This window comes from Neoarius graeffei, chromosome 9, assembly GCF_027579695.1.
Source record: "Neoarius graeffei isolate fNeoGra1 chromosome 9, fNeoGra1.pri, whole genome shotgun sequence".
Taxonomy (NCBI): domain Eukaryota; kingdom Metazoa; phylum Chordata; class Actinopteri; order Siluriformes; family Ariidae; genus Neoarius; species Neoarius graeffei.
In genome coordinates this window covers 73,579,085-73,605,876 of record NC_083577.1, presented here as the reverse complement: position 1 = coordinate 73,605,876, position 26,792 = coordinate 73,579,085, and the positions used below count along the sequence as shown (strand labels likewise).

The 26,792-nt window shown below is 44.8% G+C and overlaps 1 protein-coding gene across 3 annotated transcripts in view; it reads left to right on the top strand.

Annotated features, from left to right (window-relative positions):
* plcd4b (phospholipase C, delta 4b) overlaps positions 1–26,792 on the top strand; it is a 45,077-nt gene that overhangs the window by 382 nt on the left and 17,903 nt on the right. Inside the window, exons 1-5 of one of the 3 annotated variants that reach the window (XM_060930252.1) lie at positions 1,030–1,084; positions 16,634–16,673; positions 16,803–16,961; positions 18,799–19,027; positions 19,184–19,313. In XM_060930252.1, the coding sequence (XP_060786235.1) occupies positions 16,652–16,673; positions 16,803–16,961; positions 18,799–19,027; positions 19,184–19,313 (540 nt within the window). In that variant the 5' untranslated portion in view covers positions 1,030–1,084; positions 16,634–16,651. Of the gene's footprint in view, positions 1–1,029; positions 1,112–16,633; positions 16,674–16,802; positions 16,962–18,798; positions 19,028–19,183; positions 19,314–26,792 lie in introns of those variants that run through there. The other 2 variants (XM_060930251.1, XM_060930250.1) reach the window with 2 other exon arrangements.

Here is a 26,792-nt window from a genome sequence, read left to right as displayed (position 1 = left end):
AGGTTTCTGCATATGGTTTACTAGTCTGTTTCTGAGACATTTTTAGTCTACTCTTGTGCTTGATATGCTAGCTGCTAGGTTCTGGGTTCGAGCCCAGCGGCCGGTGGGGCCTTTCTGTATGGAGTTTGCATGTTCTCCCCATGAATGCGTGGGTTTCCTCCGGGTGCTCCGGTTTCCCCCACAGTCCAAAGACATGCAGGTTAGGTTAATTTGGGACGGCCTTGGGCTGAGGTACCCTTGAGCAAGGCACCTAACCCCCAACTGCTCCCTGGGCACTGTTAGCATGGCTGCCCACTGCTCTGGGTATGTGTGTGTGCTCATTGCTCATGTGTGTGTGCATGTGTGTGTTCACTGCTTCAGATAGGTTAAATGCAGAGAGGAATTTCACAAGTGTGTGATGAATAAAGTTGTTCTTTCTTTCTTTCTTTCTTTCTTTCTTTCTTTCTTTCTTTCTTTCTTTCTTTCTGTGTTCTTGTATTGGTTTCTTTTTTAATTCTAGACAAGTTCAGATATAACACTCATAATATTTGCCCAAGACAGAACATTAGTGCAAATAATATGATTCTTTTGCTATAAACAAAATGCAATGTATGAAACAAAAAGATAAAATTATAGATCTGAGTCCAATCCAAACTCGTCTACTCTATTTTGAGTGTTACTGACTGAATACACTGCAACCCTGGTTTAACAAACTCTTTTACTACGAACTTACATATATAACGAATTAGGTTTGTGTCCCTCACCTTCAGAAAGGAAAATTATGTGCATGAGAAAGGAGTGGGAATATTGATGACTAAGAGAGATAGAAGTAGTTTAAAAGAGTGGGAACCTGTATTTAAACATATTATTATTATTATTATTATTATTATTACAAGATTTCACTCTAGATGGCAACCCGTTACAGTCATTCAAGTATACACACCAAAAGATGTGGCAGATGAAGTTGACAAGGACATATTTTATGAACAACTACAGGGTGTCGTTGACAGGGTACCAAGCAGGGACATGTTGGTGATGATGGGAGACCTAAATGCTAAAGTAGGCTCCAACAACAGAGACAGAGAAACAGCCATGGGACAACACGGTAAACAAGCAGAAATGATGGATAACGGTGAGAGACTAGTAGACTTCTGCAGTGCAAATGAGTTGGTAATTGGAGGAACACTTTTTCTGCACCGAGAATGCCATGTTGCAACCTGGGCATCACCTGATGATCACATTGAAAGCCAAATTGACCATATCATGAAACGCAGAAAGTGGCGGATACAGGATGTACAACCCCGATTCCAAAAAAGTTGGGACAAAGTACAAATTGTAAATAAAAATGGAATGCAATAATTTACAAATCTCAAAAACTGATATTGTATTCACAATAGAACATAGACAACATATCAAATGTCGAAAGTAAGACATTTTGAAATTTCATGCCAAATATTGGCTCATTAGAAATTTCATGACAGCAACACATCTCAAAAAAGTTGGGACAGGGGCAATAAGAGGCTGGAAAAGTTAAAGGTACAAAAAAGGAACAGCTGGAGGACCAAATTGCAACTCATTAGGTCAGTTGGCAATAGGTCATTACCATGACTGGGTATAAAAAGAACATCTTGGAGTGGCAGCGGCTCTCAGAAGTAAAGATGGGAAGAGGATCACCAATCCCCCTAATTCTGTGCCGACAAATAGTGGAGCAATATCAGAAAGGAGTTCGACAGTGTAAAATTGCAAAGAGTTTGAACAGATCATCATCTACAGTGCATAATATCATCAAAAGATTCAGAGAATCTGGAAGAATCTCTGTGCATAAGGGTCAAGGCCGGAAAACCATACTGGGTGCCCGTGATCTTCCGGCCCTTAGACGGCACTGCATCACATACAGGCATGCTTCTGTATTGGAAATCACAAAATGGGCTCAGGAATATTTCCAGAGAACATTATCTGCGAACACAATTCACCGTGCCATCCGCCGTTGCCAGCTAAAACTCTATAGTTCAAAGAAGAAGCCGTATCTAAACATGATCCAGAAGCACAGACATCTTCTCTGGGCCAAGGCTCATTTAAAATGGACTGTGGCAAAGTGGAAAACTGTTCTGTGGTCAGACGAATCAAAATTTGAAGTTCTTTATGGAAATCAGGGACGCCGTGTCATTCGGACTAAAGAGGAGAAGGACGACCCAAGTTGTTATCAGCGCTCAGTTCAGAAGCCTGCATCTCTGATGGTATGGGGTTGCATTACTGCATGTGGCATGGGCAGCTTACACATCTGGAAAGACACCATCAATGCTGAAAGGTATATCCAGGTTCTAGAGCAACATATGCTCCCATCCAGATGACGTCTCTTTCAGGGAAGACCTTGCATTTTCCAACATGACAATGCCAAACCACATACTGCATCAACTACAGCATCATGGCTGCGTAGAAGAAGGGTCCGGGTACTGAACTGGCCAGCCTGCAGTCCAGATCTTTCACCCATAGAAAACATTTGGCACATCATAAAACGGAAGATACAACAAAAAAGACCTAAGACAGTTGAGCAACTAGAATCCTACATTAGACAAGAATGGGTTAACATTCCTATCCCTAAACTTGAGCAACTTGTCTCCTCAGTCCCCAGACATTTACAAACTGTTGTAAAGAGAAAAGGGGATGTCTCACAGTGGTAAACATGGCCTTGTCCCAACTTTTTTGAGATGTGTTGTTGTCATGAAATTTAAAATCACCTAATTTTTCTCTTTAAATGATACATTTTCTCAGTTTAAACATTTGATATGTCATCTACATTCTATTCTGAATAAAATATGGAATTTTGAAACTTCCAAATCATTGCATTCTGTTTTTATTTACAATTTGTACTTTGTCCCAACTTTTGGTACATGGGTGAAATACAATGTGGATAGATTACAGAATACAGCGACCCAAGAAAATTTCAGAATCACATTACAGAATAGATTTGACATTCTTAGTAATAATGAAGTGGAAGATATGCAAGAGGGTCAGGACAGAGACAAGTGCATGGAGAAAGAATGGCAGATAGTAAAGGAATCTTATCTACATGCCTGTGAGCAGGTCCTGGGTAGAGTTAAGTAAAAATAGAAGGCACTGGATAATGAGTAAAACATGGGATCTCATAGAGGAGAGAAGACAGGTGAAAAATAGGATCAATGAAGCCAGGAATCAAGCACAGATGGTGAGGGATAGGTATACCGAAGTCTGTAGAAAGGAAAAGAGGGGATGCAAGAAGGACAAGAGAAACTATGTGGAGAATCCAGCAGAAGAAGCAGCCAGTAGAAGAGACATGAAGACAGTGTATGATACCACAAAGAAGTTCAGTGGTAGGAAATCTAACACTAACAGACCAGTAAGGAACCATGATGGTGAAATCATCAAGAAGATGGAGAAAGAATTAGAGAGGTGGGAAGAATACTTTGAGGAAGTGCTAAAGAGACAACCTCCTGAGGATCCTCTGGACCCTCAGGCAGGAGAAGAACTTATTATCTGTTAGAGTTTTGCTGGGATTCAAACCTGGTTCTCTGGTGTGATAATCCAGCAAACCCCCACTAGGCCACCAGGGGAATGACTCAAGTGCAGAGGCATGAGGCGGAAGTAGAAAAGTATCAAAAAGTTTATTTACAATATTTACAGTCCCAAAAAAATATAATCCAAAAAACGCTCAGAAGATGAAGGGAAAAATAAAATATCCAAAAGGTCAAAGTCAAATACAAAAGCCAAAAAACTAGAAAAGAAAAGGCAAAAATACCAACGCTCAGAAGATCCAAAAAACAGTAAATACAAAGTCCAAAAAGTCCAAAAAGAAAAGCAAAGTGCAAAACCAAAAAGACAAAGGCAAGGAACACGGAACAGAGGTAACTGGAGCTAAACATAACAGCACAAAGACTCCGTGACAAGAGGACTGAACTCAGGGGTATAAATACACAAACTAATTAAGGACAGGGTGGGGCAGGAAACAGGCAATAAGACAAAAACAAAACACAGAACACAGTGGTGATCTCTAGAGGCCCAAAACAAACATGACCAGAAAAGGAAATAACAGTGGCCTCTAGAGGCCAAAACAGTCCCAGTCCTAACAGGACCCCGCCCCCCCCAGGAGCGTCTCCTGACATTCCCAGGACGATCAGGATGGGTCGAATGGAAGTCCCGACAAAGTTCTTTATCGAGTATGTCCTAAGCTGGGACCCAGCAGCGCTCCTCAGGGCCATAGCCCTCCCAGTCCACAAGATATTGGAGGCCCCTGCGAACCCGGCGGGAGTCCAGCAGGCGGCGCACGGTGAACACAGTCTGACCCTGGAAGATGCGGGGGAGCGGGGGGTTCCTAGGGGCAGGGGCATACGTGGATGTCAGTACGGGCCGCAACAGGGAAACATGGAATGTGGGGTTGATCCTTAGCATACGTGGTAACTGGAGCCGGTAGGAGACAGGGTTAACTCTGTGTACAACCTTGAAGGGGCCAATGTAGCGAGGAGCAAGCTTGCGGTTCTCCACCCGCAGCGGAAGGTCCTTGGTGGACAGCCAAACCCGCTGCCCAGGGCGGAAAGTGTGGGCAGGTCTCCTATGGCGGTTGGTCTGAGTCTGGTTGGTACTGGAGGTCTGGATGAGTGTCCTCCTGACCTTGCTCCAGGTCTTGCGACACCATCTCACGTAATGGTTGACCGAGGGCACCCCAGCGTCCTCCTCCTGGTCCGGGAACAGAGGTGGCTGGAACCCGAATTGGCACTGGAACAGCGACAGCTTGGTGGCCGATGACTGCAGGGTGTTGTGGGCATACTCTGCCCATGGCAGCCAGGTGCTCCACGATGTCGGGTTATCCATAGCCAGGCCTCGCAGGGTGGTTTCCAGGTCCTGGTTGAGCCTCTCCGTCTGGTCGTTGGACTGGGGGTGGAACCCAGAGGAGAGGCTGGCAGTGGCCCCGATGCTCTTGCAGAAGCCGTGCCATACTCGGGAGGAGAACTGGGCCCCCGGTCAGAGACGATGTCCTGAGGGAGACCAAAAACTCGGAAGACATGAGTGAACAACACTTTAGCAGTGTCAAGGGCAGAGGGGAGTTTGCACAGTGGAATAAAGCGGCAGGCCTTGGAGAATCTGTCCACGATGACCAATATGACAGTGTTACCTTGAGACTCAGGGAGACCCATGATGAAGTCGACCGCCACGTGGGACCAGGGATGCTGGGGAATAGGCAGAGGATGCAGGAGACCCTGGGGACGCTGTCACGGGTTCTTGGTTGTGGTGCAGACCTCACAGGACAGGACGAATGACCTCACTTCCTTCTCCATGTTAGGCCACCAGAAGCGTCTTTTCAGGAAGTCCAGGGTCCTCCGAGCTCCCGGGTGGGCAGTGAGAGGGGAAGAGTGACCCCACTGGAGAACCTTGGCCCGGGCTTGACGAGGGACGTACAGGAGGCCCGGTGGCCCCGTCCCAGGATCAGGGTCCCGGCGTTGAGCTTGTTGAACGGTCTCCTCAATACCCCAGCAGACAGGAGCCACAATCCGGGATATAGGGATGATAGGCCCAACTTCACTCTCCCTGTTGTTGGGCGAGAACAGCCTGGTGTTCTTAGAGCCCGGGCGGTATGATAGGGTGAAGCTGAAACGGCTGAAAAACAAAGCCCACCTAGCCTGTCGTGGGTTCAGCCTCTTGGCTTGCTGGAGGTACTCCAGGTTCTTATGGTCCGTCCACACCAGGAATGGATGTTGCGCTCCCTCCAGCCAGTGCCTCCACTCCTCAAGGGCTCGTTTGACCGCTAGCAGTTCCCAATCCCCCACATCATAGCGGGACTCCGCAGGGCTCAGGTGGTGGGAGAAGTAAGCGCAGGGGTGCAGCTTCCCTTCCGAGCGTTGAGAGAGCACCGCGCCGACACCACTGTCCGAGGCGTCCACCTCCACGATGAATGGTTGGGAGGTGTCCGGGAGAACCAGAATGGGTGCCGTGCAAAAGCGGTGTTTTAGGTCATTAAACGCCTCTTCCACCTGAGGGGACCAGACAAAGGAGCCACCAGTCCTTTTGGTGAGGTCCGACATAGGTGCAGCTACGGAACTGAAGTTCCTGATGAACTTGCAGTAGAAGTTAGCGAATCCTAAGAACCGCTGAACCTCCTTAACGGACTTGGGAGTAGGCCAGTCCTGGACGGCCAGGGTCTTGGCTGGGTCCATTTGGAGTTGCCCCGTTCGTACGATAAATCCCAGGAAGGAGACCTCGGGGACATGAAACTCGCATTTCTGGGCTTTAGCAAACAGATTATTCTGCAAGAGTCTCTGGAGGACTTGGTGGACATGGTGGCGGTGTTCCTGTAAGGTCTTGGAGAATATAAGGATGTCGTCGAGGTAGACGAAAACGTATAGATTAATCATATCCCTCAAGACGTCGTTGATAAGGGCCTGAAAAACAGCTGATGCATTGGTGAGTCCGAAGAGCATCACCTGCTACTCGTAGTGCCCTGACGGGGTGTTAAAGGCGGTCTTCCACTCGTCTCCCTGTTGGATACGGACGAGGTGGTATGCGTTCCATAAGTCCAACTTGGTGAAGATGGTGGCGCCTTGGAGCAGGTCGAATGCTGTGGACATCAGCGGAAGGGGATGGCGGTTGCGCATGGTGATCTTGTTCAGGCCCCTATAATCAATACATGGCCAGAGACCCCCATCCTTCTTGCCGACAAAGAAGAAGCTGGCACCAGCGGGTGAGGTGGAGGGTCAAATGAACCCAGAGGCCAAGGCTTCCTTGATGTACTCCTCCTTGGCCTTGCGTTCTGGCTGAGAGAGGGAGAACAGATGGCCCCGAGGAGATGTAGTCCCAGGGAGCAAGTTGATGGCGCAGTGCGGAGGAAGAACGGCGGCCCTGCTCTTGCTGAAGACCTCCTTGAGATCCCAGTACTCTGTGGGAACTTGAGATAACTCGGTGAGATCAGGGGGCTGGGCAGGAGACACAGGAGAGCTAGAGAGCAGACAAGAGGCATGGCATGCAGGGCCCCATTCCACAACCTGGCTTGTTACCCAGTCTATGCGAGGGTTATGGCGAGTAAGCCAAGGAAGGCCTAGAATAACTGGGAACTCTGGTGAATGAATAAGGTGCAGGGATATTTCTTCTTTGTGACCTTGAGACTGGAGAAAGACTGGAGAAGTAACTTGGGTGACTCTTCCATCACCTAACGCTTGGCCATCGAGGGCAGACACAGACAGTGGGACTTCAAGAGGCGCAGTCGGGACATTGATGCTTTGGGCGAAGTGGATATACATAAAGTTTCCAGCCGCCCCTGAGTCTAACAAAGCTTGACAAGAGTGGACGGACTCACCCCAGGAGATGGAGACCGGGATGTAGATTCCTTGGCCAGGGAGTCCGGGAGAGAGGGTAGGCCCTGTCACAACCCTCCCTCGGCTGGTCCTTTTCCCGAGAGTTCGGGACATGATGCTTGGAAGTGACCAGGCTTGCCACAGTAGATGCAGCACTTGTCCCTCCTTCTGCGCTCCCTCTCAGATGCGGAGAGGTGAGTACGACCCACTTGCATGGGTTCTGGACAGTCACTGGAGGAGGTAGACGGGCTCCAGGTAGAGGCAGGGAGGCCGGGGAGGCTCAGGACTTGGCGGCATTCTCTCATCTTGTTGTCCAGACGAGTAGAATGTGAGATCAGTGTTTCGAGGTCACTTGGGCATCCGATAGAAGCCAGACCGTCTTTGATGGGGTCAGACAGACCATGGTGGAAGGCTGACACCAGGGCAGTCTCGTTCCATCCACTTACTGCTGCAAGCGTCCGGAACGAGATGGCGTAGTCTGCGACGCTTCCCCCTTGCCGGATGGACATGAGCTTTCTGGCTGCATCTTTACTGATGTCTGCTTGATCGAAGACAAGCAGCATCTCCTCAGTAAACAGCTGGAAATCAGAGCACTCAGGTCCCTGTCTCTGCCAGATAGCAGTAGCCCAGGCTCGCGCCTTACCAGCTAACAAGGTTATCACAAAGGCAATCTTGCGGTGATCCGTAGTGTAGGTGGTAGGCTGAAGCTCAAAGGTGAGTTGACACTGGGTAAGGAACTCTCGACACTCACTGTGCTTGCCGTCATACCTCTGTGGTGCAGGAAGGCTGGGTTCGTGAGGTGAAGAAGGCAGCATGGCAGGAGGCACTGGAGCCGGAGCGGATGGTGGAGCAGGAGCAGAATCAGGCGGAGGAGATGGGGGCAGAGAAGTCAGCTGTGCCAGGGTTCTCCCAATCTGCTGAAGCAGTACCTCGTGGCGAGCAAGGGTCTCACGTTGGCTTGCGAGAGTCCATCCATGAGTGTCCATGGTGGATCCGAGGCGTGTTAACGCAGCCATCATTCCCTGAAGGTTGGCCGGGTAGACAGATGAAGAAGCCTCTGCTGAGTCGGTCATGACGGAGCCTTTCTGTTAGGGTTTTGCTGGGATTCGAACCTGGTTCGCTGGTGTGATAATCCAGCAAACCCCCACTAGGCCACCAGGGGAATGACTCAAGTGCAGAGGCGTGAGGCGGAAGTAGAAAAGTATCAAAAAGTTTATTTACAATATTTACAGTCCCAAAAAAATATAATCCAAAAAACGCTCAGAAGATGAAGGGAAAAATAAAATATCCAAAAGGTCAAAGTCAAATACAAAAGCCAAAAAACTAGAAAAGGCAAAAATACCAACGCTCAGAAGATCCAAAAAACAGTAAATACAAAGTCCAAAAAGTCCAAAAAGAAAAGCAAAGTGCAAAACCAAAAAGACAAAGGCAAGGAACACGGAACAGAGGTAACTGGAGCTAAACATAACAGCACAAAGACTCCGTGACAAGAGGACTGAACTCAGGGGTATAAATACACAAACTAATTAAGGACAGGGCGGGGCAGGAAACAGGCAATAAGACAAAAACAGAACACAGAACACAGTGGTGATCTCTAGAGGCCCAAAACAAACATGACCAGAAAAGGAAATAACAGTGGCCTCTAGAGGCCAAAACAGTCCCAGTCCTAACAATTATCAAGGTAGGAGAAATCAGTAAACAGGAAATTAGGAGAAGCATTAAGCAGTTGAAAAACAATAAGGCACCTGGAATAGATAACATACAGTGTCTTGCAAAAGTATTCATCCCCCTTGGTGTTTGTCCTGTTTTGTCACATTACAAGCTGGAATTAAAATGGATTTTGGGTAGGGTTAGCACCATTTTATTTACACAACATGCCTACAACTTTAAAGGTGCACATTGTTGTTTTATTGTGACACAAACAATGATTAAGATGAAAAAACAGAAATCTGGAATGTCAATAGGTATTCACCCCCTTTCATATGAAACCCCTAAATAAGAGCTGGTCCAACCAATTCACTTCATAAGTCATATGATTAGTTGATTAAGATCCACCTGTGTGCAATCAAAGTGTCACATGATCTGTCACATGATGTCTGTATAAATCAACCTGTTCTGGAAGGACCCTGACTCTGCAACACTACTAAGCAAGCAACATGAGAACCAAGGAGCACTCCAAACAGGTCAGAGACAAAGTTATGGAGAAGTATAGATTAGGGTTGGGTCATAAAAAATATCCCAAACTTTGAATGTCCCACAGAGCACCATTAAATCGATTATAGCAAAATGGAAAGAATATGGCACCACTACAAACCTGACAAGAGAAGGATGCCCACCACAACTCACAGACCGGGCAAGGATGGCAATAATCAGAGATGCAACAAAGACACCAAAGATAACACTGAAGCAGCTACAAAGATCCACAGCAGAGATGGGAGTATTTGTCCATAGGACCGCTTTAAGCCGTACACTCCACAGAGCTGGGCTTTATGGAAGAGTGGTGTTGGGTCAAAATTTATTATATGTACCGTAAAATACCAAATAATAGCCGAGTTCCAATTAACCGCCGAGTTCCCTTTAACGGCCGGGTGTACGCGTGTGTTGTGACAAATAAAGGCCGGTTCCGAATACTCGCCGGGGTCTAAAAAAAAAAAAAAAAAAGCGTCCGAACGTTCTATCTAGAATCTTGAGGCCCAGCACTTTTCTGGTTTTCTGGTGTTTAAACGATTTTGCATTGCATAGTTTTCTACCGAAACAATATGAATGAATGAATGAATGAATGAAATTATTTCTATAATACTGTTTACAACATTTTGTTACGTGATAATAAACATGCCATTTCAATGTTATAATCTTGGTCTACCGTAATATTTCTTGAGGAATGCAACTCCGTAACTTTTGACAGATGTCTTAGCCACCCCTTTGGGTATACCCAACGAAAGCCAGCGTGTGTGGTGACATTGAGGACTGCGGGTTTCCAAGGTTGGACTGCTGCTTCTGTTAAACGACCTAAATTGCCGAATGCATGCGTCAAAGCACACACTGAGTTTTATTAAAGACCTTATACCATTTCACTTGCCCTTACCCATTCGGATCTGGAAGACGCTTTACAAAAAAGGTGAGAGCGTTCTAACATGCATTTCAGTCTGCTCACGGCCAATCTAATCCAAGGGGCCTTTTCAACAAGTAATCTGTCGTGCAAGTTGGGCAGAAGCACGCGTCAGGCAGGCAACATGTAGGCCTACAAGTCAGTAACCTATTCAACTAACTTTCATCCGAACTTTAAGTTTTCTACGGGGTCGAGCCACCGTACCAACTCACTCTGGGAATAGGCTCATATCGGCCAAATAGGGAGACGTCTTGGAGAGAAACGTGAGAATGCAAGATGACAGTATGTAGCCACTGCAGGTCACTTATTTTTCAGCATAAGAAAAAACCCTTTGGTTTGACACTTCGCACCCTAATTATGTTGCTTCAACGTCGCGCCCTCCATGCAATTTCAGATTGACAGACATCGCGAAGCGCAAAGGGTGGAGGCTGCATGGGTGAGGGTGATAGCAAGTGACCATAACTTTGCAGAGTAATTAAATCACAGTGCTGTGCACAGACAATGGTGTGGTTTCTTGATTATTTTGTAAAGCATGCGCTTATCTAGTCATTAACAGGAAAAGGTGTGTGATTTATCCTTTATCCACCCCGACTGTGCCATGCGAAGATGCATTCTGCGTCTTCAAAATTCCCCGAAGTCGGCACCGTGCTATCTGTAATCTAACTCTAAACAAACTGTAAGTTATACTGGTTAAAAGTAGGCCTATCTGAGAATGATTTTTTTCCTCCGTTTTGAGGTAGATTTTGGGGAAGGTGTTTGTGAAGAAGGAATTAATCGCCTGTTCCAAATAGCCGCCTAGTCTCTAATACGCGCCGGGTCTCTTACGTGATTGAGACAAATAATCGCCCGGGCTATTATTTGGTATTTTACGGTAGATTATGATCAGAATATGAATCAGTAGGTTAAATCAGGATACATGTAGGTATATGTAAGTTTAGTGAAATAGTGATTCTTAGCTTATTCTGTGTTAAAATTTAGTTTGAAATGACCTTAGGTCCGGCTGGACATTGTTTGGGAACATTTTGTTTATGAATGTGTATTTTGAACAGAGAAGTGTCTGAAGGTCTGTTTTAGTGTCAGATCGACTCATACCACACTCAGAAATAGTAGAATTAAAGTTCATGATTATGCTTATTCATTCAGTTGAATCTTAGGTCATGGCTTCATAAAGGTTATGAAATACACTGAAATATATTGAAATATACTATGGTAATGATTAATATTAGTTTTATAGATCCCGTAATTAATGAATACATTCCGTGATTAATGTTAGTTTCATAGTTCTAGATTAGTTTCATAATGACATTATAATTATAATTAAGATCTCATGATTCTAAGGATTTTTAGTTTAAGAGCATTAACCTAATTTAGTTATAAGTTTAATCCTGTTAGTAGTGTTCTCTCTCTTTCAGACATATTCTCATTGTTCTTGTGGTTAAGTTGTTCTTATTTTTTTTATGTTTATTCTCTTATAACATTCATTATTAAGAGCTGATTGTTATTTGTTATTTTACTTATGTTGATGGAATCAAGATAATCAAGATGTAATTTACTGACTGACCACACATTCATGTGTTAAGAATTATTCATGTTAATTATTAAGAATTAGTAAGATCCTTTCTGTGCAAACTAGTGTTTTTTTTTACCTTCTTCGTAGGCAAACATTAAACATTATCTATGTTTATACATTCCAAACTATTCCACGAAGAATCAGACATAACATCTTACTGTACCTTACACACTTCTACATAGACACACACCCATAGACACACACACACACACGAAGACAAAACATAAACACAGCAACACTATAAGACATTCACACAAATGTTTTCATTCTGACGAAGTGACTGAGCGAATAAACTGACATGTGAACAACTCTCACGTGTTCCCTTGTCTGTGTTCGAGCTGTTGATTTGTCTACCTCGGGCCCGAGGGAAAGGCATTCACGAAGGAATCCAGGGTCTCTTTCTGGGCGAACCCAACAAGTGGCCAGAAAAGAGTTGGAATTTGCCCAACAGCATGTGGCAGATTTCCCAAACACATTGAAGAAGATTCTCTGGTCAAATGAGACTAAAATTTATCTTTTTGGCTGTCATGGGAAATGCCATGTGTGGCGCAAACCCAATACCCTGAGAACACCATTCCTACATTGAAGCATGGTATTGGCAGCATCATGCTCTGTGGGGATATTTTTCATCTGTAGGGACAGGAAAACTGGTCAGGACTGAAGGTAAAGATGAGTGGCACTAAATACAGGGCAATTCTGGAGGAAAACCTGTTTGAGTCGGCCAGAGGTTTGAAACTGGGACAAAGGTTCACGTTCCAGCAGGACAATGACCCTAAACATACTGCTAAAGCTACACTGGAGTGGTTTAAAGGCAAACATTGAAATGTCTTGGAATGGCCTAATCAAAGCCCTGAACTCAATCCAGTTGAGAATCTGTGGCATAACTTGAAGATTACTGTACACTAATGCAACCCACGGTGGTGTAGTGGTTAGCGCTGTCGCCTCACAGCAAGAAGGTCCTGGGTTCGAGCCCCGGGGCCGGCGAGGGCCTTTCTGTGCGGAGTTTGCATGTTCTCCCCGTGTCCGCGTGGGTTTCCTCCGGGTGCTCCGGTTTCCCCCACAGTCCAAAGACATGCAGGTTAGGTTAACTGGTGACTCTAAATTGACCGTAGGTGTGAATGTGAGTGTGAATGGTTGTCTGTGTCTATGTGTCAGCCCTGTGATGACCTGGCGACTTGTCCAGGGTGTACCCCGCCTTTCGCCCGTAGTCAGCTGGGATAGGCTCCAGCTTGCCTGCGACCCTGTAGAAGGATAAAGCGGCTAGAGATAATGTGATGTGATGTGTGTAATGCAACCCATCTAACTTGAAGGAGTTGGAGCAATTTTGCCTTGAAAAATGGGCAAAAATCCCAGTGGCTAGATGTGCTAAGCTAATAGAGGCGTACCCCAAGTGACTTGCAGTTGTAATTGCAGCAAAAGGTGGCTCTACAATGTATTGCCTTTTTTGGGAGGGGGAGGGGGGATACCTATGCACATTCCAGACTTCTGTTTTTTTTTTTTCATCTTAATTATTGTTTGTGTCACAATAAAACAACAATTTTCACCTTTAAAGTGGTAGGCATGTTATGTAAATCAAATGGTGCTAACCCCCCAAAATCCATTTTAATTCCAGCTTGTAATGTGACAAAACAGGACAAACATGAAGGGGGATGAATACTTTTGCAAGACACTGTATGTTATCTATTCCAGGTGCCTTAAAGCAGGGGGAGATTCATCAGTGGATATGTTGTATAAGTTTTTAAATGTCATCTGGTGAGAAGAAAAGGTCCCTAAAGACTGGAAGGAAGGGCTATTGGTAAAAATATCAAAGAAGGGAGATTTGAGCATTTGTGGTAATTGGGTCATTCCATGTCAATTCACACAAATGCCCAAAACCTCCCCAGTGACACCTCTTCAATTTGCCTTATTTTTATTTTCTTAGTGCCTTATGATGTCAAATTATATATATATATATATATATATATATATATATATATATATATATAAAATCTCATTATCTCTAGCCGCTTTATCCTGTTCTACAGGGTCGCAGGCAAGCTGGAGCCTATCCCAGCTGACTACGGGCGAAAGGTGGGGTACACCCTGGACAAGTCACCAGGTCATTACAGGGCTGACACATAGACACAGACAACCATTCACACTCACAATCAATTTAGAGTCACCAGTTAACCTAACCTGCATGTCTTTGGACTGTGGGGGAAACCGGAGCACCCGGAGGAAACCCACGCGAACACGGGGAGAACATGCAAACTCCACACAGAAAGGCCCTCGCCGGCCACGGGGCTCGAACCCGGACCTTCTTGCTGTGAGGCGACAGCGCTAACCACTACACCACCGTGCTGCCATATATATATATAAATAAAAATTTCCCCTTTTTACTAATTGATATGCTAATTTTCCCCACATGAGTGGCTAGGGGCCCCTTCCCCTTTTCTTGAAAAAAAAAAAAAACCTGATGAGTTTAGGTTTAACTTCCAGATCGGATGTCAGAACAAATATAGTAAAGCAACCAGGATGTTTTTCTTGGGATCATCCCCTTGTTTGCATCTTTCCCATTCCTGTTTGAAAGATGCATTTAACTATTAAGTGTATAGTGGTCAGAGTTTGGTTGGATACAGGGAAAGGTGTCAAATGTAAAAAAAACCAGCATCGTGAAACAGCCGGGAAAGGGTTTATCCCTTGTAATTGTCAATATAACTAATGGGGTATTGGGTATAAATAATCTTCCCATAGATTAAAATCACTATATGGGTGTGCTTTTACTACCTTAAACATGAATAGGCAGTCAAAACAACAGTTGACCTACTTTCCCGAATTAGGATTTTCCAGAAAATATGCAAAAATAGTACCATATACAAATGCTTAGTTTATATTGAAGGAGTTGGATAATCAAAGTTTTTATTGGCTTAAAAGTTTGATAAAAGGTGTCTGTTGATAGGGTTAAAGGCTCATTCCAGTCATCATGTGCCCACATGGCCAACTAATGGCCTGAAGTAGGATGTACCAAACGGTAATTTTGTCCCGAAGCCATATTTGGGGCCCTCCTGTACCCCCACCAAACCTCTGAGTGCTCTGAAACTATCTAAGTACACAGTAGAGTTCCCAAATATGATGATAAATCAGTTTAAACCCTATCAACACAAAAAACTTTCCAAGATATGGACCCGTGAAATGTCAAAAAAAAAATTGTCATTAAAAAAATCCACTTTTAAGGGGTTAATATCTCTAAAGTTAGTAAACTTGTGCTATTTTTAGGTGCAGAATCAGATAGACAGGGCCAGAATACATAGATATAGCAATTTACAGGTCTATATAACCCTTAGAACAAAAGATATGGGCCTCCAAAAATGCTTGCAAATTAAGTGTACAATTCCTGGACCCCAAAAGTGGGCGTGGCACCCAAACTTTGAAGGGCCAAAATTCAAAAACCGTTCCAGCTAGGAAGCTAAAATTTTGGATTCTTTCTTTTGACATCATAAGGCACTAATAAAATAAATATCAGGCAAATTGAAGAGGTGTCACTGGGGAGGGTGTGTGAATTGACATGGAATGACCCAATTGGAATGGGGTTGAATGTTGTCAGTGTAATGTTGAATGTAGTCAGTAAAGTAATAAGCAGAATAATACTGGAAAGAATGAAAAGCAAGCTGGATATGAAATTGAGGGAAGAGCAGCCTGCACTTAGACAAGGAAGGAGTTGTGTAGACCAAATTGCAACACTATGTATCATCATAGAACAGCAAGTAGAGTGGCAGTCCTCAGTTTATGTGAATTTTATTGACTTTCAGAAAGCATTCGATAGTCTGGATGGGACAGTTTTGTGGATGTTTTTAAGACATTACGGAGTTCCATACAAAGTCGTTCAAGTGGTAGACATTCTACAAGGGTTTTGCAATGAGAGCCATTCACAGGAATGACCTCTCTAGAGAGTTCTTTATGGATATGGGTGTACAAGAAGGGTGTCTATTGTCACCATTACTTTTTCTTGTCGCACTGGACTGGGTAACCTGGGAATCATGTGGCACAGTGAAAAGAGGCATCCAATGGAAGCTTATGGAGAGATTAGAAGATCTGGATTTCACGGACGATATAGCACTATTGACACACAAGTTGCAGGATATGTAGACAAAATAAAGTTAATGAAAATTAAAACCAGGCAAGGGGGCACTGTACAGATCAATGAAAAAGACATCAAAGTTGTGGATGTGTTTAAATACTTAGGCAGTACTGTTAACAACACAGGAGGAACAGAGGCGGACATCAGCGCTAGAATTTTTAAAGCCAGACAGGCATTTGGCATGCTGAGGACTATATGGAAGGCAAAGGGATTTTCACTTAGAACAAAACTGAAAGTTTATACGGTACATCACTGGTTTAGACTACAATACTCAGGGATGAGAGTGGGTGGTCACCAAAAAAGCAGAAAACAAGATGGCGCCCGAAGCTAAACTGTAGATAAACTGTATATAGAATAATAAATAAATAATCAGGAGTAATTCCTTTACCCTTGAAAACCCTTTGACAACATAGCTTAAAGTTGTCATTATGTGTCCTCCTGTTGACTATGTAGTCATACTAATTTAAATTTGCATTACCAATGTGACAGAATTTACAATATAAGTATGAATGTTGATGACTGTATGTTAATGCCTACAGATACTTCATATCTGGGAAATGGAATATCCACAGAAAGTCTGTAAGTTTGTTCCACAAAAGGCCATCTCATTCATTATCTTTCTTTTTTTGGCATTATTGATCCAATAATATAAGTAATGTGAAGTGTCAAATATTATTTATGGATGTATTTTGTGCCATACTCTTTCAGCTGTTCAGAGTAATGCCAATCTTGACATCATGAAGTCTGGAAGTCTCCTGAGAAAAGCAACTTCTTACATGTGGAAAAGACACCGCCACTACAAACTGCAGGATGATGGCAAGACCATCATGTACAAATCCAGCTGGGCAATTAACTCTTATTCAACCTGTAGGTACTAACAGGGCATATCAAATTTTCCTCAGCAAGAAAGGTTATTATTAGTATGTGTGCTGAAAACCATCATGGCTTACTGCTGGATTCATAGGGATTAATGTAGATTAGTGTCGATATGTATTACATATAATAATAATAATAATAAATTAGGAGGCCCAAAAGGTGTTGCTTTCATTGTTTTTTTCCACAACCAAAACTGTACAACTATTTTTAATGATCTATCTATCTATCTATCTATCTATCTATCTATCTATCTATCTATCTATAACAGCATTGCACATTATATAACTATCAAATGTGGTGGGGTAGGCTGTCCCAACCTTTGTTTAGTATGAACTTTATATGAATTAGCTCTGGTGTGTTAATATGATACAAATGTAAATTATGGCATGGTATAATAAATGGTGATAATAATAAATGATGGGTAGGTGCCAGTAGAGCCCTAATTTCAATTGATTATCATTTAGTAACATGCTATAATTTAATTTAAGTTAATGTAAATAAGTTAAAGACTTATTTTAAGTCATGAATGCAAGAAATATTGACTGTGCACATGCATGTAGTTGACATTTAGAAAAATATCAGTAAGCATATATGTTAACTTAATTTATCATTATTTATACTGTAGTTTATTAATAATGAAGTTCAATGTTTATTAATGTTAACCAGTGCAGTAAATAGTCTTGGTTAAGTGAACCTTAATGTAGAGCATGACTGTGAAATAATTTTATTTCACAACTGTAAAATGTAACTTTTGTCAGCCATTAGTAACTGCTGAGTATGTTCTGTGGATTTATTATCCATCCATCCATCCATCCATCCATTATCTGTAGCCGCTTATCCTGTTCTACAGGGTCACAGGCAAGCTGGAGCCTATCCTAGCTGACTATGGGCGAGAGGTGGGGTACACCCTGGACAAGTCGCCAGGTTATCTCAGGGCTGGCACGGAGACAAACAACTATTCACAATCACATTCACACCTACAGTCAATTTAGAGCCACCAATTAACCTAACCTGCATGTCTTTCGACTGTGGGGGAAACCGGAGCACCCGGAGGAAACACACGCAGACACAGGGAGAACATGCAAACTCTACACAGAAAGGCCCCGCCGGCCACTGGGCTTGAACCCAGGACCTTCTTGCTGTGAGATCGTGGATTTATTATTAAAGCAAAAAAAATTTTCATTTTGCTACTTTACTGTATTACTTCTCATAGATCTGCAAAACAAGGAAAACAGAATGTTCTGGCCAATTGATTCGAAGACCTCAGTGACATTTCCTTATACCATTGTTGAAAACTGCATTTAATAACATTGAAATTAGACAGCATTGTTCCTATATTGTTGGCAGTTAAAGAGGGACTATCTCTCCCCCACCCCCTAATCTTAATTTAATCTCTGATTACGACAATATGTAATGTAAACTGAAGAATGTAATTTAACACTGTCTGAGTTTACTGTGAACTTTCCGAAACCTACCATGGTACAACAATGTATGTTTTATTGGTGAGGCTATACATGCAGCTATAAAAAATGGAAGTTGGCTCAGGATGGTGGGTGTGTAGTAAAGACTTTGGGATACAGATCAGTAGATTGTGAGTTCTGCCAAGTTGGCAGTTTGTGAGTTCTGCTAAACTGGCAGCTGGACTCTTGAGAAATAACCTTCATCTGCTCCATTCACCTTCCCCATAGTCAGCTGGGATAGGCTCCAGCTTGCCCGTGTCCCTGCACAGGATAAGCTGTTATGGATAATGGATAGATGAATGGATGGATGGATGCTCAGTTCACTTTACTCAGCCAAATTAGTAAATATAAATGTGCTATTCTCCCAGTCTCTGCAGGTGATGTAGAGGCAGTGCAAGAGGGCCATCAGTCTGAAGTGTTCCTCAATATGCCAGATGAATTCCCTCCAGAATGTTGCTTCACACTGGTGTTTCGTGGCCGCCGTAAGAACCTGGACCTTGTGGCCTCATCAGCTGAAGAAGCCCAGGCTTGGATTCAGGGCATGCGGATGCTCATAGAGAACCTGCAGAATATGGATGAGTGTGAAAAACTTGACCAGTATCCTTTATATGGCCACTTAATATTCATTTCTTTTTTGGTATGTTTGGCCGAGGCACAGTCATGTTGAATGGACACCATTCAAAAATTCCAAGATTGAGTATAAATATCATAAGAAAGATGAAATTGTTTTCCTTGAACAAGCTCTCTACTCAGATGGATCTCTGATTTGTTTATTAGAGCAGACAAAAACAAAGATGGAAGGATAAGCTTTAAGGAGGTTCAAAAACTGCTAAAGCTTATGAACATAGCTATGAATGAGCTCCATGCAAATACTCTTTTCACGGTGAGGAAATATGACATGCTTAAAATTTATTTCTATTTTATTAAACATAAGAAATAATATTTAATAGTTATTCCACAAAATCGAGTCATACACGAGCTGATAGCCGACGAGGCGCGTAGCGCTAAGTCGACTACAAGCCATGTACGATGAGATTGAGTGGAATAACTGTTTTATTCTATCCACATTCAATGGATTTTGAGAAACAGAGCATTTTTATTTTTTGCAAATTCGATGAATAAAAACTTTATACAAAATGTCTGACAAGATAATTTCCGCTTAGAATGTAAACAAACTGGCAAAATGACAGTAGCAATTTGTGAAAAATGCTAAAATAATTCTTGAAAAATAAAAAAGATATGTTCTTACCATCAAATACTTTTATTCCATATTTTGTTGCTGTCAGTAATGGTGTTGTGAGCCAAAGCACTGAACAAACTACAAACATGGCTTCCAAGGACTACAGCACTCAAAGTTCACAACGTCCCCATCTCCCTCCTATTAGATTCAGCTGACTCTCGTTAACTCTGTTAATTGACTACACTACTTAAGCCTCTCCCTCACACATAGTCAGTGCGAAGTATCCGTAACAGTTCCTGATGTGGGTGGAGCACAGAAGCACGGCAGGTGAGAGTTGATGTTCACATACACACTTTATTTTGGCTTTTCAGCTTCATTCATTCATTCATTCATTCATTCATTCATGCAGTCACACACATGCTTGGGGTCGGGGAGCTCCTCTTCTCTGCTCTCCCTCTCTTTTTATGCTCAATCTCTGTGACAAACAAACACACCCACCCACCCACAAATGACACCAGGCGTAATGACTTAGCCACTTACCTTCCCTGACCCCGCCCTCCATTCACAAACTGTCGCTTGGCCATGCCCAGTTGCCACATACCCCCCACCGCCCGACTCAGGCCGGGGAGCCGTCCGGCCTGAAGCAGACTCCCCCCCCCCCCCCAACGGGACAGGAAGTCCAATACCACCATCTGCACCCCTGGCCTGTGGACCACCTCGAACTTAAATGGCTGGAAGGTCAGATACCAATGGGTGATCCATGCACTGGCATCCTTCATGCAGTGGAGCCACTGGAGGGGTGCGTGGTCTGAATGGAGAGCGAAAGGGCGCCCCAGCAGGTAGTATTGGAGGGCAAGGACTGCCCACTTGATGGCCAGGCACTCTCTCTCAATTGTGCTGTACCTGCTTTCACACATCAAGAGTTTCTGGCTGTTGTACAGCACAGGGCGCTCCTCATCCTCCACCTTCTGGGACAAAACGGCCCCCAGCCCTCTGTCCAATGCATCAGTCTGTAAAATAAAGGGGAGAGAGAAGTCAGGGGAGTGCAAAAGTGGCCCCCCACACAGTGCACCTTTTACCTTAGAGAATGCCTGCTGGCACTGCTCTGTCCACTGGACCGGATCGGGAGCCCCCTTTTTAGTGAGATTGGTTAAAGGGCTGGTGACTTCCAAATAATTAGGTATAAACCTATGATAATAGCCAGCCATCCCCAGGAACTGTCTCACCCCCTTTTTGGTCTTGGGCCTTGGGCAGGCCGCAATTGCTGCAATCTTGTTAATTTGGGGACGCACCTGGCCATGACCCAAGCGGAACTCCAGATACCGTACTTCCACCCACCCAATTGCACACTTTTTCGGGTTAGCTGTGAGGCCCGCATGCCTCAGTGACTTTAGAACAGTCCCCAGATGTTCTAGGTGCCGTGGCCAATCGTGGCTGTAGATTATTATATTGTCAAGATATGTGGGCACGTAGGCAGCGTGAGGGCGGAGGACCCTGTTCATGAGCCGCTGGAATGTAGCGGGAGCCCCAAACAACTCAAAAGGGTGCGTGACTAATTGGTGTAATCCAAACGGTGTGGAAAAGGCTGTTTTCTCTCGGGATAGAGGAGCCAGGGGGATCTGCCAATATCCCTTTGTTAGATCCAGTGTCGAATAAAAGTGAGCCGCGCCTAACCAATTGAGCAACTCATCAATACAAGGCATTGGGTATGCGTCAAATTTAGACACCACGTTGACCTTTCTATAGTCCACACAAAACCGAACTGACCCGTTGGTCTTGGGAACCAGGACTACTGGGCTGCTCCAGTCACTGTGGGACTCCTCGATTATGCCCATCTCGAGCATGGCCTTGAGTTTATCCTAGACCACTTTTTTTTGTGTTCAGGTAGGCGGTAAGGGCGGCTATGCACCACCACCCCCGGGGGCGTCACAATGTGGTGTTCTATGAGGTGGGTGCGGCCGGGTAGGTGTGAGAACACGTCGAAAAATTCCTCCTGCAATTTGGCTACCTCCGTGAGTTGGGTCGCTGAGAGGTGGTCTCCACAGGGGACCAGAGTGTCTTGAGATGTTACCTTTTTTACCTCCGGCCCCAGCTCCGCCTTCTCTGGAACTATCAATGCCAACGCCACGGGGACCCCCTCATTCCAGTGTTTTGAAAGGTTGAGGTGGTAGATTTGCAATGCCCCGCCCCTATCTGCTCACCTCACCTCATAGTCGATGTCCCCGACTTGCCGTGTGACCTCAAAGGGTCTTTGCCACTTGGCGATTAATTTAGAACTCGACATGGGCAATAATACGAGCACTTTGTCTCCCAGCGTGAACTCTCTAAGGCGGTGTTTCTCAATCTATGGGCCGTGGACCGGTACCGGTCCGTGAGAAGATTACCATTGGTCTGCAAGCCTGCCTCTGCACTAGTAGTCACTATTATAATTTCAAACTACTGGTCACTGTCAATCAGATTATGTAGAAGAGTTATTGGCTGGCTCTGCTGTCAGTGCTTTTGTCACTGTGTGCCACGTAGCTTAAGTCCCGCCCCCCATTCTAGAATGTTAAGCGTTCCGCCTGCGCGAGGTTGCACACTTGCACTTATTCATTCATTCTGTCCCAAGTCCAGTCATTCGCACACACATGCTTCATGAGAGCAATATCATGGCATGTTCAAAGCAAGCTACTCTTCTTTGGAAAGCACCCATCTGACAGTGCAGATACACAACATGAGCCAGAGGCAAAAAAATATCGCCCATTCACTCACAATTACGACCCTTCATACATACAATTCGGCTTTATTTCAAGTGCTAGTTGTCCCCCGAAACCAATCTGTGTTATCTGCCAAACCATGCTAAGCAACGAACCTATGAAGCTATCCAAATTACGCCGACATTTGGAAACTAAACATTCGCATCTCAAGGATAAATCAGAGGATTTTTTCAGAAGAAAACGTAATGAATTGGCCACCCAAACTAAAGTGTTGAAAAGTAATTTGACCGAGAATGAAAAGCTAACAAAGGCATCATACATGATTTCACACCACATTTCCAAATGTCAGGCTTCACAATTGGGGAGAAGCTAATTATGCCTTCGATTGTTACTACTTGTAGTGAGGTGTTTGGTCCAGCTGCTGCAGCCAAAGTAAAAGAGATTCCTCTGTCAAATGACATGGTCTATCGTCGACTTGATGATATGGCAGCAGACATCGAAATGCAAATTTTAGAAAGGGCAAAGTCATCTGACTGGTTTGCCATTCAATTGGATGAGACCACGGAGCTCTCTAACTTGGCTATGCTTCTGGTCTACATCAGATATACTAATGAGGGCCAGTTTCATGAGGATTTTTTGTTTTGTAAGGTGCTTCCAGGGACCACAACCGCTGGAGAAATATTCCGTATGCTTGATGGGTACATCTCTGGGCATGGGTTGATATGGGGGCGTTGCATCGGTGTCTGCACAGATGGGGCAGCGGCTATGACCGGCAGGCACAACGGAGTTGTTGCTCGGGTAAAAGCCATTTCACCATCAGTGCAGGCAACGCACTGTGTTATTCATCAAGAGGTACTTGCCACTAAACGCCTGTCCACAGAGCTTCATGAAGTTTTAAATCAAGTGGTCAAAATAGTGAACTTCATTCAGGCCAATCCGACAAATTCCCGCCTATTTACAGCTCTGTGTGATGAGATGGGTGCAGATCATGTTCATCTGCTCTTGCACTCTGAGGTTCATTGGCTGTCATGGGGTAAAGTGGTGAACAGAGTGTATGAGTTGAGGCATGAGGTTGAGGCATTCTTGACAAATAAACAGTCCAATCTTGCTGATCACCTGCAAGATCAGTCTTGGCTTATAAAGGTAGCTTATCTTTCTGACATCCTGGACCATTTCAATATGCTAAACCTGTCGATCCAAGGCCAAGCATGTGACATTTTTCAAGCCAATGATAAAATCATGGCTTTCAAAAAGAAGCTCTCAGTCTGGACCAACAGAGTTAATAGAGGTGTGTTTGACATGTTTGGCTGTCTGTCATCTCTGGCTGATGAAGGTGTGGGTTTGGGACAGCTGCCAGCAGTGATCGCGCAACTCCTTACCGAAACACTGCGTCATTTTGATTCATACTTCCCCTCAAAATCCAATCTCACGGAAAAGCAATGGGTAAGAGATCTGTTCACCAACCCAGAAACGAGCGCTCTGCCACCTGTGGTGCAGGATAAACTTCTGTTGCGATGAATATCCCCAGCTGAGTGAGATGACAGTGAAAACACTGATGCCTTTCCATTCAACATACCTTTGCGAGACTGCATTTTCACATTTGACAGCCACAAAGACAAAATACCGAAACAGGCTCAACTCAGAAAACATGCTCCGAGTGGCCTTGTCACCCTGTCTTCCTCGTTTCAACCTGTTAGTGGCAAGAAAGCAGGTACATCCTTCGCATTAGAATGCTGACTTTTTTCTTTTACCAAATCTCTTTAGGTGACTGGGCCTGTCATTTGAGGTTAAAAGTCAGCATGTAGCCTACGTTCAGTTCTCCCTTCTTCATACAGTATGTACAGGCGAGATACCAACAGGTGATCCGCGCATTGGCATCCTTCATGCGGTGGAGCCACTGGAGGGGCGCATGGTCCGAACAGAGGGTGAAAGGGCGCCCCAGCAGGTAGTATCGGAGGGCGAGGACCGCCCACTTGATGACCAGGCACTCCTTTTCAATGGTGCTGTACTTGCTTTCACGTATCAAGAGCTTATGGCTGATGTACAGCACGGGGTGCTCCTTGTCCTCCACCTTCTGGGACAAAATGGGCCCCCAGCCCTCTGTCCGATGCATCAGTCTGTAAAATAAAGGGGAGAGAGAAGTCAGGGGAGTGCAAAAGTGGCCCCCCACACAGTGCAGCTTTTACCTCAAAGAAAGCCTGTTGGCACTGCTCCGTCCACTGGACCGGATCTGGAGCCCCCTTTTTAGTGAGATCGGTTAACTGGCTGGTGACATCCGAATAATTAGGTATAAACCTACGATAATAGTCAGCCAGCCAGCCCCAGGAACTGTCTCACCCCCTTTTTGGTCTTGGGCCTTGGGCAGGCTGCAATTGCTGCAGTCTTGTTAATTTGGGGACACACCTGCCCATGACCCAAGTGGAACCCCAGATACCGTACTTCCACCCGCCCAATTGCACACTTTTTTGGGTTAGCTGTGAGACCCACGTGCCTCAGCAAATTTAGAACGGCCCTCAGATGTTCCAGGTGCCGCCGCTAATCATAGCTGTAGATTATTATGTCATCTAGGTATGCAGCCGCATAGGCAGCGTGAAGGCAGAGGTCCCTGTCCATGAGCCACTGGAACATAACGGGCACCCCAAATAACCCAAAAGGGAGCATGACAAATTGATGTAATCCAAACAGTGTGGAAAAGGCCGTTTTCTCTTGGGATAGAGGCGTCAAGGGGATCTGCCAATATCCCTTCGTCAGATCAAGTGTCGAATAAAAGCGAGCAGTGCCTAACCGATCAAGCAACTCATCAATGCGAGGCATTGGGTATGCGTCAAATTTAGACATAGCATTGACCTTTCTATCGTCCACACAGAACTGAACCGACCCATCGGTCTTGGGAACCAGGACCACTGGGCTGCTCCAGTCACTGTGGGACTCCTTGATTATGCCCATTTCGAGCATGGCCTTGAGTTCATCCCGAACCACCTTCTTCTTGTGTTCGGGTGACATGGTGATTTTTTTCTGTGAATAGACTGAGCATGTATTTATGTTTTATAGAAAGGATCTTGAGTGTCAGAGCTTTTTAAAAGTCAGATGTATGTATATCTGTAAATATTTCAGTCTTCACTGTGAAGGAATTTGCAGTTTGTCTAACATGTCAAGCTTCACAAGAGAGTAAACAAAAGAAGGTTAAATTTGGGAATAACTGTTTATAGCTTGTTTTATGGATGTGAGGCAACATTAAATGTAATTGGATAAAACATATGAACATTGGGGTCCATCACATCACCTTGTCATATTGTCCTTTAACAATACTCCCTGCTCCTTAATACACTTAGCACATCTCATCTCATTATCTCTAGTCGCTTTATCCTGTTCTACAGGGTCCCAGGCAAACTGGAGCCTATCCCAGCTGACTACGGGCGAAAGGCGGGGTACACCCTGGACAAGTCGCCAGGTCATCACAGGGCTGACACATAGGCCCAATCCCAATTCTAATTTCTACCCCTACCCCTTCCCCTCCCCCTTCCCCTTGGCCCTTCCCCTTGAAACTGAGCTACAAGGGATAGGGCTTGAAATTCAACCCCTACGTATTGGGATAGCCCTTCAACGATCGCATACGTCATCGCATACCTCCGTCAGCGTTTACGTTAGCAAAACGCGACCAAATGCGTCATTGGCTGCGACCAGCCGCTACAGTCAGAGCCAGAACCAGAAATCTCTGCTGGCAGGGTGTGATTTGTTAACTAACACCACTGAATGGGATATCTTTGGCGCTTCGTGCACCACATCCGACAGAATGAGGTGTCAGAACACTCATGTAAACAATAAAAGAGAGAATAACAGAACAAAACGTACGCAGTCAAGCAACCGAAAACAATACTCACTCCCAAAGCTTTTTAGCAGCAGCTTGGATTTCAGAAATCACTGCTCATTCTCAGCTCGAAAGCGAATCAAGCGGCATGTTTCCTCTGGATAACAACTTAAAACACGTAAATAATGGAGAAAATACATTTATGACAATCTTTCGCCGCGGGAACCGCCATCTTTTTCTGAAATCCGCATGAAATCTCGCTGAAATCCGCATGGCATTGTGGGAAATCACTCAAACCCCTTCGTTCGGAGTCAGCTCCAGGAAAATCTCCGTTTGGAGGGGTACAGAAGCCCTACCCCTTCCCCTACCCCTCCGCGTTAACTGGGATTGGGATACCCCTACCCCTTCACGTGAACGCGCAAAATGGAGGGGAAGGGCCAAGGGGTTGGTCCAAGGGGTGAAATGGGATTCGGCCGACACAGACAACCATTCACACTCACATTCACACCTACGGTCAATTTAGAGTCACCAGTTAACCTAACCTGCATGTCTTTGGACTGTGGGGGAAACCGGAGCACCCGGAGGAAACCCATGCATACATGAGGAGAACATGCAAACTCCACACAGAAAGGCCCTTGTCGGCCACGGGGCTCGAATCCGGACCTTCTTGCTGTGAGG